The following is a 13,625-nucleotide window of genomic DNA, read 5'->3' as shown; positions in this document are numbered from 1 at the left end:
ATGGGTTTCATTAAGGCATTTGACAAGGTCCCACATGGCAGACCAGTCAGGAAAGTGAGATCTCATGGGATACAGGGGACGGTGGCAGGTTGGATCCAAAATTGGCTCAGTGACAAGAAACAAAGGGTAATGGTCAATGGATATTTTTGCGAATGGAAAATGGTTTTCAGTGGTGTTCCACAGGGCTCAGTGTTGGGGCCCTTGCTATTTGTTGTATATATTAATGAGTTAAACTTAGACTTAAATGTGGGAGGCATGATTGGGAACTTTGTAGATGCCACAAAAATTGGCCATGTAGTTGATAGTGAAGAGGATAGCTGTTGACTCCAGAATGATATCAATGGTTTGGTTCAATGAGTGGAGAAGTGGCAAATGGAATTCAATCCGAAAAAATGTGAGGTAATTTGGGGAGGGCAAACAAACCGAGGGAATACTCAATAAACGGGAAGCTATTGAGAGGAGTTGAGGAAATGAGAGACCTTGGAGTGCATGTCCACAGGCCCTTGAAGGGGGCAGGACAGGTGGACAAGGTGATCAAGAAAGCATATGGGATGCTTTCCTTTATTGGGCGAGGTATTGAATACAAAAGCGGGGATGTAATGATGGAACTGTATAAAACACTGGTTAGGCCACAGTTAGAATTTTGTGTACAGTTCTGGTCACCACATTACAGGAAGGACATAATTGCTTTGAGAGAGTGCAAAGGAGATTTAGAGGAATGTTGCCAGGGTTTGAAAATTGCAGCTATGAGGAGAGATTGGATAGTCCAGGGTTGTTTCCTTAGAACAGAGGAGGCTAAGGGGTGACCTATTTGAGGCGTACAAAATTATGAGGAGCCTAGATAGGGTAGACAGGAAAGACCTGTTTCTGCTTGTTGAGGGGACAGTTACCGAGGGAATAGATTTAAGGTGGTTGGTAGAAGGTTTAGAGGGGACATGAGGAAAATCTTTTTCACCTAGAGGGTAGTGGGCATCTGGAATTCACTGCCTAAGTTGGTGTTTGAGGCTGAAATGCTCAACTCATTTAAAAGGTACCTGGATCTGCATCTGAAATGCTGTAACCTGCAAGGCAACAGGCCAGGTGCTGGGAAGTGGAATTAGAATGAGCGGCTGGTTTCTTTTTTTTCCTTTTTGGCTAGTGCAGACAAAATGGGCTGAATGGCCTCTTTCTGCACCATAGCTTTTCTATGATTCTATGGCCAGTTTCCATCAATGGGGGAAGTTAAAATTGGGGTGGAGGTTACATATAAACCAGTCTGAGATGCAAAGCAACATTCCATTGTGGTGTTTTAGCATCCCAGCTATGTTTTTGTATTTTTATTAGTAAATATTAATGGCAAACAATTCAGTTCCATCTCTCCTAAGCATACAAGTGTTTGAAGAACCTGAGTCAGTCATGGATGCTAATTTTAAAAAAATATTATTCTACACAGAGACAACGGTTTGAAAGCCATTGAAAACCTCATGCAGAAGAAAGGCAAGTTTGACTACATCCTACTGGAAACTACTGGATTGGCTGATCCAGGTAATGTCACATTAAAACAAAAATATGGAAGACAGCAGCTGACAGTTATTACATCTGTTGGAATCTGATCACTAATTTATTCCCTCATTCAGAAAATTGACAGTTGGGTAATAGAAATGCTTTGCAATGGGACTGTGGTATTTCAAGTGGACTTAACATCTATGACCCATTTACCTAAGTATCAGGTATTATTTTATTTTTTGGTCACACCCATTCAGGAGGACTATTGTAGGAAAAAAAGACTGCACAGTGTTGTCATAAATACAGGCTTCAGGAAAAGCATTTGTTACCAAAATGATGAATGTAAAATATTCTATTGGAATACGTGACATGACAGTTGTGCTGTTGTGAGGTCATTTTGAATGCTGAAAAATACTGATAAAATCAACTTTTTGCAATATCCTGCCTATGCACTGTCATTGTGTTGAATGCAAATTTCCTGAGTCTTTTTAACCATGCCAATCTTATGACCGTCAAAACCACTCAGGTCTTATTTGCTTCCCTGTACTTTTTGAAATAAACAGAAATTTCCTGTGTTTACATTGTCCCTGCAATCAGTGTAACTCTATGACCAAAAGAAGCAGTTCCAGCATCTCTCCCTACACTTCAGGCAAGCAATAGCAAGGAGTTGGTCAGTCTGTCTTTATTGATTATTAGCTTCAAGAGAATTTTTTTTAACTCCTTCGTTTTTTAGTCACTGATACCTGCAATTCATTTTGTTGGAGTGCTTTCCTTCCTTCCCTGAAAAATAATTTGGGACCCTTGATTTCCCCATACTCCCAAATAACACACGGGCAAACCTTCCCCATGGAAGATCACTCTATGCGATCATAATAAAGAAACTGCTGTAGCAGTGTGCCATGTTCAAGAGAATCAGACAACATGGCCCACCAGGTATGTGCGCCCCTCTGAGGAGCTGTGTATTCAATGGCTGTGGACTACCAAGGATGTCACTGGGTATCTTCAGCGCACAATTTCCATACTTGCCCTATTGCCACAAATGTTCTGCCTGTGACAATAGTTACCATTTTTTATGGTTTCAGAGCTGTCAGGTATGCACAGAGAGCTGATGAAAACCTTCTTTCATAGAGCAGCCAAATGAGTTCACTTTGACATCATCCCCAAGCCAAACAATCACAGAGGTCAGGACTAATACAGGATAACTGAGTTCTCGTGGGTGCCATGGCATGCACATGGCACTGAAGATGCCAACTGAGCAACTGTTCATGTGAGTGGAAATGGGCAACATTTCCGAGACAAACAGGCTGCCTATGATGCAAGCAAGACCATGCCCTTAATCAAGACATCCTCGTGTAGATTCTGCCGTATTTCTTCATCGACTAAAACTACAGCATCTCAGCTTTACCTTCTGTCCATCCTACTAAATGACACCCAACAGATCTTCACCCAATAGAATTTTGCCATGAAGCATCACTTGAGTTAAGGCAACCACTGCAAATGATTGCTTCCCTTCCAAAACAATAATCAAAGCCGGAAATAAAAAAAGAAGATATTGGTGTATTCCAAATGTCATTTATTTTATTTCTTATTCCTAGCACCATGCTTCCTACTCATTCCCAATTGTGTCCATCATTCTCCGATCTGAGGAGTGCAGCTAGATGCCCCTTGGGAACCTATAGCAAGAGAGGTAGATGTCTCCTCATGCTGACAAAAGGATCTTGACACTGATGTATTCCTTAGCTCATGACAGCTGCCACCTGAGATGGATTTGCTGCTGGCAGGATCTTTGGTGGATGCTCCTGGGCAGCTTGATCTCACCCACCACCGTACATAGACATAACGCTCTGAGGGGGGACTGCTGGAGTCCTGACGTGCTGCTGTCTGAGTGACAGCAGCATTGAGCACAAGGAGGCCAACCATCATAAATCCACAGCACCTTGGATCTGTTGTCCCACTGGATGACTGATCTAATAACAGCTATTAGATTGGGCAGTGGCCATGGTCTGGAAACCATAATCAATATTGTGTTCCAATCTGCATTTCCTACTGGCCACTCCCTATTTGGTATGGCTCTAATGAGAAGCAGAGAATCAAATTTTGAAATTCTTAATCTCTCTAAATGTATGTTGATGCTCCATCTACAGTGCTACCAACCTCAGTAATGGCTACAAACTCGTAGTTTGCATCTTTCACTCTGGGAGAAGGGAGAGGAAATAAAAATAAGGGGAGTTTCATCTATAAACCTATGAAATCACTAGAGGCAACTATTGTTATGATATGGCAGGTGGTATTGGCCGGGTTGACCAAATCCCAAAGGGAAACTTGGTCAGGCTATCACAACGATTTTGCAATTTGTATTTGTTACGAGAAGGTATGTGTACCGAAGTCACTTTTGGAGATTTCAAATATTAAATTAAAACATTTATTAACAAAAGAAAAGAAAACTTAAAACACACAAGATTATAGTTACACAGTTACATTTAGTCTTATAACAATTCCTAAAGGATTTCTACTTAGCTGGCCTCACAAATAAACACCCTTTTCCAGGCAACAGGCCCTATAGATTCTTAATCTATAGAACATCCAGTAATATTACCGCAAGTCACCCGCTGTGATTAAAAGGGAGGTATTTCACAAACTTCTCTCTTTCCCTTCCCACTCACTTGACAATGGAAAGCCAAGGGTTGTAGCAAAACCTTGCTGTCTCGAACAACTAGACACGTCTCTGGGGTGGCTAGAAGCTGCTTCCTTCATAAGACAGTGCTCGCACAACACTCTCTTCAAGATCACATGGCCACACACACCTCATACAGCTTTCAATTTTTCCTTAAATACATTTCTTTCTCTTTCATCTTTAAACCTATTGTTTTTAACTTTCTTATGAAAGTTACCTTTCCCAGAATCTAAAAATCTTTCATATTGTCTTCATGGCCACCACTTTTGGGAAAAATAAACAAAATAACTTTGCTTTTATTTATTTATGACTTTTGCCAGTTGTAAAACTTCCTTTTTTCTCTCTTGGAAATTCAATACCAAAAAATTCACTCCTCGTTTATCTCCTAATGTAAATTCCTATTCATGCTGTATCCACTGGTATCCTATCTTAGCTCACTTATTTCCACTTCAAAATGGCTGCTTTACTCCGAACCCTTTGATGATTTGAACCTTGCAGTCTGACTGTCTTCAGTCTAATTAAATTAGTCTCTCTCTCTCTTTTGCACACACACACAACCCCCACAGTAATATTCTTTATTAAGGGTAGGGTGGAAATTCTTTCTAGTAATATATGGACCTGGTTTGTTTTTAAATCAAAAAAATATTTTGAGATTTTATTGCGATTTTGGTTATTCAACATAAAGAACCTAGCAAGAGGAAATTCAATGAGTAATTGCCATGCTATGTTAACTTACCTTAAAATAAAGCACATTGATTTGGATCCCATAGCTTGCAAATCCCATTTCACAAAATAGGAAAACTATTAAGCTTGGGGAAAAAAATCAATACAGATCAGGCAGTCATTAGAGTTTTTGTGCCGTGTACTATCTCGGATGAGCAAGCATTGTAAAGAACTGACAGATCTTTTGTTGCCAACAGGGAATGATATGCCAGGTCAGTGTCTTGTCAGTTCAGGTAGAAAGGTTTGGACATTAACAAAATGAGTTCAGTTATCAGTGTTTTATTTCCCCCAAGTATTTCATTTTGTCAGCTAGACATGTCATTATTCTTCAAAAAATAAAAATACTTTTCATTTATAGTTTGTGGTTTACCAACAGCTGTCACCTCAGGACATGTCAAAAAATTATGATTTCTAATATCAATTTTTTTGAAAGCTGTGGTCTTCATATAGTCAATTTAATTTTATAATCCAAAGCATTTTATTTCCACTGTATCACCTGACAATGGTTTTTACAGCCTTGTTTATACTTATACCATTTACTCATTTCAATGAGGGAGGAAAAAAAATCACCAATTTTTTTTTTTTTTGCAAATGTATGTTGTCCTTGAATCCTTCAATTATTGTCTAGCTCTTTGAAGTGAACAAACCACTGGCCCAAACATTATCTCTTAATCCTAGCAATTCCTTCACCAGTTTCAGCATTGACATAAAAATTAGATATTTCAAACATGCATGTCAGTATGAAACACATTGTCAGTGAGTTTAAAAAGAACTATTAAAATGAATGTTTAATGAAATTGAAACTGTGTATTAGAGAACACTAAGTATCGGGAAAACTCTGCACAGTGTTCAGAAATGCTGGCCAGCTGCATTTGGGATTCCCATTTTTGTAGAATGAATATTTGGTTAGAGTGAAAGGTGCTCCATCTGACTACTGTGTTCCAGCCCTAAAGGTGGCTGATATTTCGAAGCTGTTAAATAAAATGCTGCTCAGTTTCATCAGTTCCCATCTGGGTTGCTAGTTGGAGCATTCATCTTATGGGGGTTAAGAATTAGGATAGCGTTTGAGTGTCAAAAAGACCCCACCCTGTCAGCTGTAGCAACGAGCAGATGTTTCAGTGAAAACTATAGAGGTGAAAATTTGTGGACTGTGTGTAGGGATAGAATGTTATTACATGTTCTTGAAACATCTATTGAACTGTGTGGAGGATATTTACATTTCTTTGGCTTGTTTTATTTAAAATCGCTAAGAAATAATGTGTGGTACATTTATGATGGATAAAATTCTGTCTGACTGTTTATTCAATCATTAAAGCACGTGGCAGAGTGATGCAGGTTTATAGTGTCATTCCTAATGTTTGGCCAGCAGGATACAAAAGCCAACCATGTACCATGATACAGCACCTTCATCCAATTGTCTGCGCTGAGCTCCAATCATGTGGATCTCTGGAAGTAGAGGTTAATTGACAGCCTCATGCCTAGGCAGAGAAATATATTCAGTAACCCTCTCCCAGTGTGAAAATGGCAGTGAAGGCTCGAAGTGTAGACTAAATTTTACATGCAAAATTTTTGTGTGTGGATGCTGGTTCAGGCATCATAGTATTACAAGAACTAGGAAGGATTTCATGCTTTATTTTATTTTTATAGATGAATGCTCCATCTAGCAACCCAGATGAGAACTGATGAAACTGAGCAGCATTTTATTTAAACAGCTTTGAAATATCAGCCAACTTTAGGACCGGAACACAGCAGTCAGATGGAGCACCTTTCACTCTAACCAAATATTCATTTTACAAAAATGGGAATTCCAAATAAATTCTGCAGCTGGCCAGAATTTCTGAACACTGGTGCAGTTTTCCCTATACTTAGTGTTCTCTAATACTCAATTTTCAGTAATTTCTGAACAGTGCAGAGTTTTCCCTATACTTAGCATTCTCTAACACTTTATCTTCATGCCTAAGGAGGTGCAAATCAAATGTCTGTGAGAGCTGCTTCAACAAAACCTGACTCTCGGTATATATGATCCATCTATTGTTATTCAAAGGCTAAGGGAATGTGAGAGGACTTGAGCCACTTCCAATGAATAAATTACAGTTACAAGGATTGTTTCTTTGACTCTGGACTGTGTCCCTTTACCAGATTTTTTTGCATTGTTAGCATGTACTATGGTTTGCAGGCTCACTTAGGAGATTCATCCTTGGCGCTGACACAGGCACAAAAATCAGAACATTTTCTGGGTGAAATAGAAGAAAAATTCAAATGTTACAAAAAGCCCAATGAAAGGCATTGTGCACATATTCACTTAACCTTAGCGTTGATTATAAAGTGGTCTCAGATATCCATGTGAAACTGGCTGTATGACATGGAAGCAGGAGATCTGAACCTCAGAAAGGCATTGAAGCTCAGGGATAATTTTGCATTAGCTTTTGCACCAGTTGTAGTTTAATTCCAGCTTGGTAATGAACCACATTTTAAAAATAAGTACCTGGATGGCCCACAGAACTTTACAGACTAATTTTGAGTGCTTTAATGTCGACAGAGAACGTTTGTTGCATTTCAGGTTCTGCCAACACTATAAGCTAAGTGGTGAACAGAACTCTGCATGTGCTTTCTTCCACACATGCATGAAGTTTCTTTGTCATTAGCAGGCAGCACTGTAGGTGCTATCAGTGGAGCCTGGGCCTGTTAGCAGTGTGTATCTCCAATTTAATGACACCCTTAATCCTCTTAGCAAACACATCAAGGTATTGAGCAACTCTGTATTGCAATGTGTGAAACATTTCTGTCCCAGTAAGCTTCTGGGAAGTAAGCCATTATGTTGTCACAAGTTTTGAAAATTAACCTAAGTGATTAAAGAATCAGCCAAGATGTAGGTCTTGCAAGATAAATAGTAGGACTCCATGATAAAAACAAAAAAAAACTGCGGATGCTGGAAATCCAAAACAAAAACAGAATTACCTGGAAAAACTCAGCAGGTCTGGCAGCATCAGCGGAGAAGAAAAGAGTTGACGTTTCGAGTCCTCATGACCCTTCGACAGAGGACTCATGAGGATTCGAAACGTCAACTCTTTTCTTCTCCGCCGATGCTGCCAGACCTGCTGAGTTTTTCCAGGTAATTCTGTTTTTGAGTAGGACTCCATGGTTTATATACAAATAAACTACCTGACAATGTAGGTGGGGCCATGCATCATTCATTTATCCTTCCAGCTTGTTAATTATGCATAGCAAATCATTTGGTTTACTTGTGGGTAAAGCAGTGAACATACTTAATCATGTTTTTTTTTCTCTTTTCCTCCCAAAGATAAGTATGTCTTTGTACATGATAGTATACCTTACAGAACTATGCTGCCACTGCAGGAGGATTTCAATGTTGGAAAGTGAAGAGTTGACTCTTCAGCAGGGAAGCTTATAAAATTATTGATCAGATCATCTGTGCTGGCAGCAGAGCTTTCTAAAATGATCCCTAGTGTGTAAAGAGATAAGGTATTTATCTCTGGGAGAAAAAGACAAAAATGAAAGAACCACAAAAACTGTGCCACTCTGGTGTGCCTTTGAATTGCATTGGTTAATACATGAACAGAATAGAAAAAATAATGTTCAAAATGAGACGAGAGGTGGAAAAAAAATAATCATAGACCTAATATAAAAACGTCTTATTACAATGCAACTGCATGTTTATAATTTAAGAAGTAATGATGTTCTGTTGTAATTTAATTCCTTCTTTCCTTCCAACAGGTGCTGTTTCCACCATGTTTTGGGTTGATGCAGAATTAGGGAGCGATGTTTATCTTGATGGTAGGATTTTAAATGATTTCTGTATTCATTTATTGTAAGTTATAAGTTTTAACATGATTCACGAAGCCTGCAAAAAGGCCTCGATAACTTAGAAGCTAAGCCTTTGTGTAAATTGACTGAGACCATTTCACATGGATTCTTTTGATTGCCAGTCTGTAATTTTCCGTTTACCTACTAAGACATTAAAAAAGATTCCTAAAGCTCTTAGCATTATCTCTGATTTTGCCTACCTTACAAAATAACATTTGTAGAATCATAAATATTATGTTGCAGTACTCTGCAGCTGATTCTGCTAGTGATATTATTTGAAGAAAAAAATCATTCTGTATATGTGACCACTCCCATTGGTCCATAACCTGGAGGAGCCAGTTATGGGATTAACGCTAGACAGTTGTTCAGCCTCAGACTGTTCCTGAGGGAGGGATGCAATCAGTAGCCAGGGAACAAAGTTTGCAGTGGGAACCGGAGAAAATGACTTGGGTGTTCCCCATATTTAATTGGAGAAAATTTCTGCTCATTTAGTATTGGGTGTTGGTCAAGCAGTCAGATAATTTAGTGACAGTGCAGGAGTTAGGTGAGGTAGAGTTGGCAAGGCACAAGTCAGGAGTGCATTGGAACATTCACATGCCTGGGCGGGTGCAACCATGACAGCACTGAAAAATATCAACACCACACAGGAACAGAGAAGTCCACTTCGTTTTAAACAACCACGTGGTTGCAGTGTGTACTATCTGCAAAATGCATTGCAGCAACTCGTAAAGAATTCTTCAACAGCACGGCAAATCCACAACCTCCAACATTGAGAAGGACAAAGGCAGCAGGTATGTGAGAACACCATTGCATCCAAGTAACAAACTATTGCACATCAAATGCACACAAATAGCAATGAGTTAAATGAGCAGATAATCTATTCTGGTGGTGTTGATTGAGGAATAAATGTCGGCCAAGACACCAGGAGAAAACTCCTGCATTTCTTTGATTAGTGCTCGAGGGTATTTTATTTCAACTTGAGAGGACCTTGTTTAATGTCTCACTTGGAAAATGGAAACTCCTGAAAGGCAACACTCCCTCAATACTGTAGTGTAGTGTCAGCTGAGACAGTGTGCTCAATTCTGTGCAGTGGGACTTGAACTCAGCTTCCTGATGCAAAGTTGAGAGTGCCACTACTGTTCGAAGAGAAATGACTTGAGATTAATGTTTTGATATGTAAACCAACCCCATTTTATAGTCAAAATACTTGGTTGAACAATTCACTGCAAAAGCAAATATTGTTCTTTTTCTCATAAAGGATGCATGGGGACCAGAAAATAGCACTATTCTAAGGAAATTCAGAGTTTATACTAATAAAATTTTCCCCTGTGAAAACGCTTTCAGTTTATGCAATGTATTTCCAATTAAATAAATAGAGCACCAAATAATGGCATGAAAACAATTGAAATATTTGTTCCCTTACAGGTATTATTTCTGTTGTTGATGCAAAATATGGAATGCAGGTAATACTTAGTGTTTTATAATATTTTGAACTTTCTGGATCATGGGAAATTGAGAAATGCATGCCTGTTTTGCCCCCAACTATTGTTTTTCTCATAGATTGCAGACATCTACGTGTACAACTTGATGCTTCCAAAGTATTGTTACAATGCCTTTGGTAAAATCCAGTTTATAGCTCATGACAAATGTTCCTCTGATTTAGCCCATTGAGTAATTAACCTGTAGAGAATGAGAAGGCCTAATGTTTGATTGCCAGTCTATGCTGAGTTAGCTGATCTCGGCCAAAGTAGTATTGCAAAATTACAATTAGCTTCAGTGTCTTTGGGTAAACAAGGCCAATAGGAATTTGCATGTTGAGTGCCAGTTCCATTCTCCTTTCTGACTTTGTGACCTCCAATCCCGTGTTGAGCTTTAAAATCTACCTGTAATATGTTACCATATCAGATACTTACACATCAATAACATTGGCCACTTGTGTCATCATCTCACTCTCATTGCCCTCATCCATGTCTTCTTCTGCTCATGCCTTTACTTTTACAGTACACTCACTGCTGGCTTTCTGGCTGCACTATACATAAATTTCCATATAATCTAAAACTCCGTTGGGTCCCATCCCAGCATCAGCATTTGGCGTTAAATGTTTAAACACATATGCAAATTTTTGCAGGCATGGTCACAGGCAAGTGTGCTCTCCTCAGCACAGGGCCTCTGCTTTTCTGATAGTACTCTACTTTTTAGACACCCCAGCCCCTTGTTGTTCCATCATCAGTAGCAGTCTTCAATCACCATATCCTTGCACTCTGCAACTGGGGGAGGCCTTGGCATAGTCGCTGGACTAGTGATCCAGAGACCCAGGGTAATGCTCTGGGGACCCAGGTTCAAATCCCGCCACGGCAGATGGTGGAATTTGAATTCAATAAAAATCCGGAATTAAAAGTCTAACGATGACCATGAAACCATTGTCAATTGTTATAAAAACCCATCTGGTTCACTAATGTCCTTTAGGGAAGGAAATCTGTCGTCCTTACCTGGTTTGGCCTACACGTGACTCCAGACCCACAGCAATGTGGTTGACTCTCAAAATGCCCTCTGAAATGGTCTAGCAAGCCACTCAGTTGCAACTGAGGAATGAAAATGGATGGACCACCTGGCATCGACCTAGGCACCGGAAATGACAATGGCAAGCTGAGCCCTGTCGACCCTGCAAAGTCCTCCTTACTAACACCTGGATGCTAGTGCCGAAATTGGGAGAGCTGTCTCACAGACTGGTCAAGCAATAGCCTGATGTAGTCATCCTCACAGAATTATACTTATAGATAATGCCCCGGACACCACCTTCACCATCCCTGGGTATGTCCTGTCCCACCAGCAGGGCAGACCCAGCACAGTGGTATACAGTCACTATGGAGTTGCCCTGGGAGTCCCCAACATCGACTCCAGACCCCATGAAGTCTCATGGTATCAGGTCAAATATAAGCAAGGAAACCTCCTGCTGATTACCATGTACCGCCCTTCCTCAGCTGATGAATCAGTGCTCCTCCATGTTGAACACCACTTGGAGGAAGCACTGAGATTGTACTCTGGGTGGGGGACTTCAATGTCCATCACAAAGAGTGGCTCGGTAGCACCAGTACTGACCGAGGTGGCCAAATCCTAAAGGACATAGCTGCTACACTGGGTCTACGGCAGGTGGTGAGGAAACCAACAGAAGGGAAAAACATACTTGACATCATTTTCATCTACATACCTGCTGCAGATGCATCTGTCCGAGACAGTATCGGTAGGAGTGACCACCGCTCAGTCCTTGTGGAGACAAAGTCCCTCCTTCACATTGAGGATACCCTCCATCGTGTTGCGTGGCACTACCACCATGCTAAAAGGGATAGATTTTGAGCAGATCTAGCAGCTCAAAGCTGGGCATCCATGAGGTGCTGTGGGCCAGATTTGTACTCGAGCACCTCATATAACCTCATGGCCCAGCATATACCCCACTCTACCATTACCATCAAGCCAGGAGATCAACCCTAGTTCAATGAAGAGTACAGGAAGTTATGCCAGGAGCAGCAATAGGCATACTTAAAATGAGGTGTCAACATGGTGAAGCTATAACGCAGGACTATTTGCCAAACAGCATAAGTAGTAAGTGATAAACAGTTCTAAGTGATCCCACAACCAATGGATCAGATCCAAGCTCTGCTGACCTGCTACGTCCAGTCGTGAATGGAGGTGGACAATTAAATAACTCACTGGAGGAGGAGGAGGCTCCGCAAATATCCCCATCCTCAATGACGGAGGAGCCCAGCACATCAGTGCAAAAGATAAGGCTGAAGCATTTGCTACAATCTTCAGCCAGAAGTGCTGAGTGGATGATCTATCTCGGCCTCCTCTGGAGGTCCCCAGCATCACAAATGCCAGTTTTCAGCCAATTCGATTCATTCCACGTAATATCAAGAAATGGCTGAAGGCACTGCAAAGGCTATGGGCCCTGACAATATTCTGGCAATAATGCTGAAGACTTGTGCTCCAGGACTTGCCAAGTCCCGAGCCAAGCTGTTTCAGTACAGCTACAACACTGGTACCTACCCGACTATGTGGGAAATTGCCCAGGTCTGTCCTATACACAAACCCAACATGGCAAATTACCCGCCCCATCAGTCTACTCTTCATCATCAGTAAAGTAATGGAAGGGCTCATCAACAGTGCTATCAAGCGGCACTTGCTTAGCAATAACCTGCTCACTGATGCCCAGTTTGGGTTCCACCAGGGCCACTCAGCTCCTGACCTCATTACAGCCTTGGTTCAAATGTGGACAAAAGAGCTGAACTCCTAAGGTGAGGTGAGAGCGACTGCCTTTGACATTAAGGCATCATTTGACAGAGTGTGGCATCAAGGAGCCATAGCAAAACTGGAGTCAGTGGGAATCGGGGGAAAACTCTTTGCTTGTTGGAGTCATACTTAGCACAAAGGAAGATGATTGTGGTTGTTGGAGGTCAGTCATCTCAGCTCCAGGACATCACCACAGGAGTTCCTCAGGGTAGTGTCCTCAGCCCAATCATCTTCAGCTGCTTCATCAATGAAGCAGTCTATGTCCAAATGCAACAAGACCTGGACAATATCCAAGCTTGCTGACAAGTGGCAAGTAATAATCACACCATGCAAGTGTCAGGCATAACCATCTCCAACAGGAGAGAATCTAACCATCGCCTTTTGACGTTCCATGGCATTACCGTCACTGAATACCCCACTATCAACATCTTGGGGGTTACCATTGACCAGAAACTGAATTGGACTAACCATATAAATACTGTGGCTACAAGAGCAGGTCCTCTGTGTGACGAGTAACACATCTCCTGACTCCACAAAACCTGTTCACCATCTACAAGGCACAAGTCAGGAGTGTGATGGAATACTCCTCACTTGTCTGGATGAACACAGCTTCCACAACAGTTAAGAAGCT

General features: G+C 40.9%; 1 protein-coding gene across 11 annotated transcripts in view; it reads left to right on the top strand.

Moving 5' to 3' along the window:
• cbwd (COBW domain containing) overlaps window positions 1–13,625 on the top strand; it is a 90,565-nt gene that overhangs the window by 36,866 nt on the left and 40,074 nt on the right. For all 11 annotated transcript variants that reach the window (XM_041186627.1, XM_041186628.1, XM_041186631.1 and 8 more), the window contains 3 exons: window positions 1,433–1,524; window positions 8,618–8,677; window positions 10,133–10,170. In XM_041186627.1, coding sequence (XP_041042561.1) covers window positions 1,433–1,524; window positions 8,618–8,677; window positions 10,133–10,170 — 190 coding nt within the window. The remainder of the gene's footprint in view (window positions 1–1,432; window positions 1,525–8,617; window positions 8,678–10,132; window positions 10,171–13,625) is intronic.

Source organism: Carcharodon carcharias, chromosome 4, assembly GCF_017639515.1.
Source record: "Carcharodon carcharias isolate sCarCar2 chromosome 4, sCarCar2.pri, whole genome shotgun sequence".
Lineage (NCBI taxonomy): Eukaryota > Metazoa > Chordata > Chondrichthyes > Lamniformes > Lamnidae > Carcharodon > Carcharodon carcharias.
This window is presented reverse-complemented; position numbering and strand designations above follow the sequence as displayed.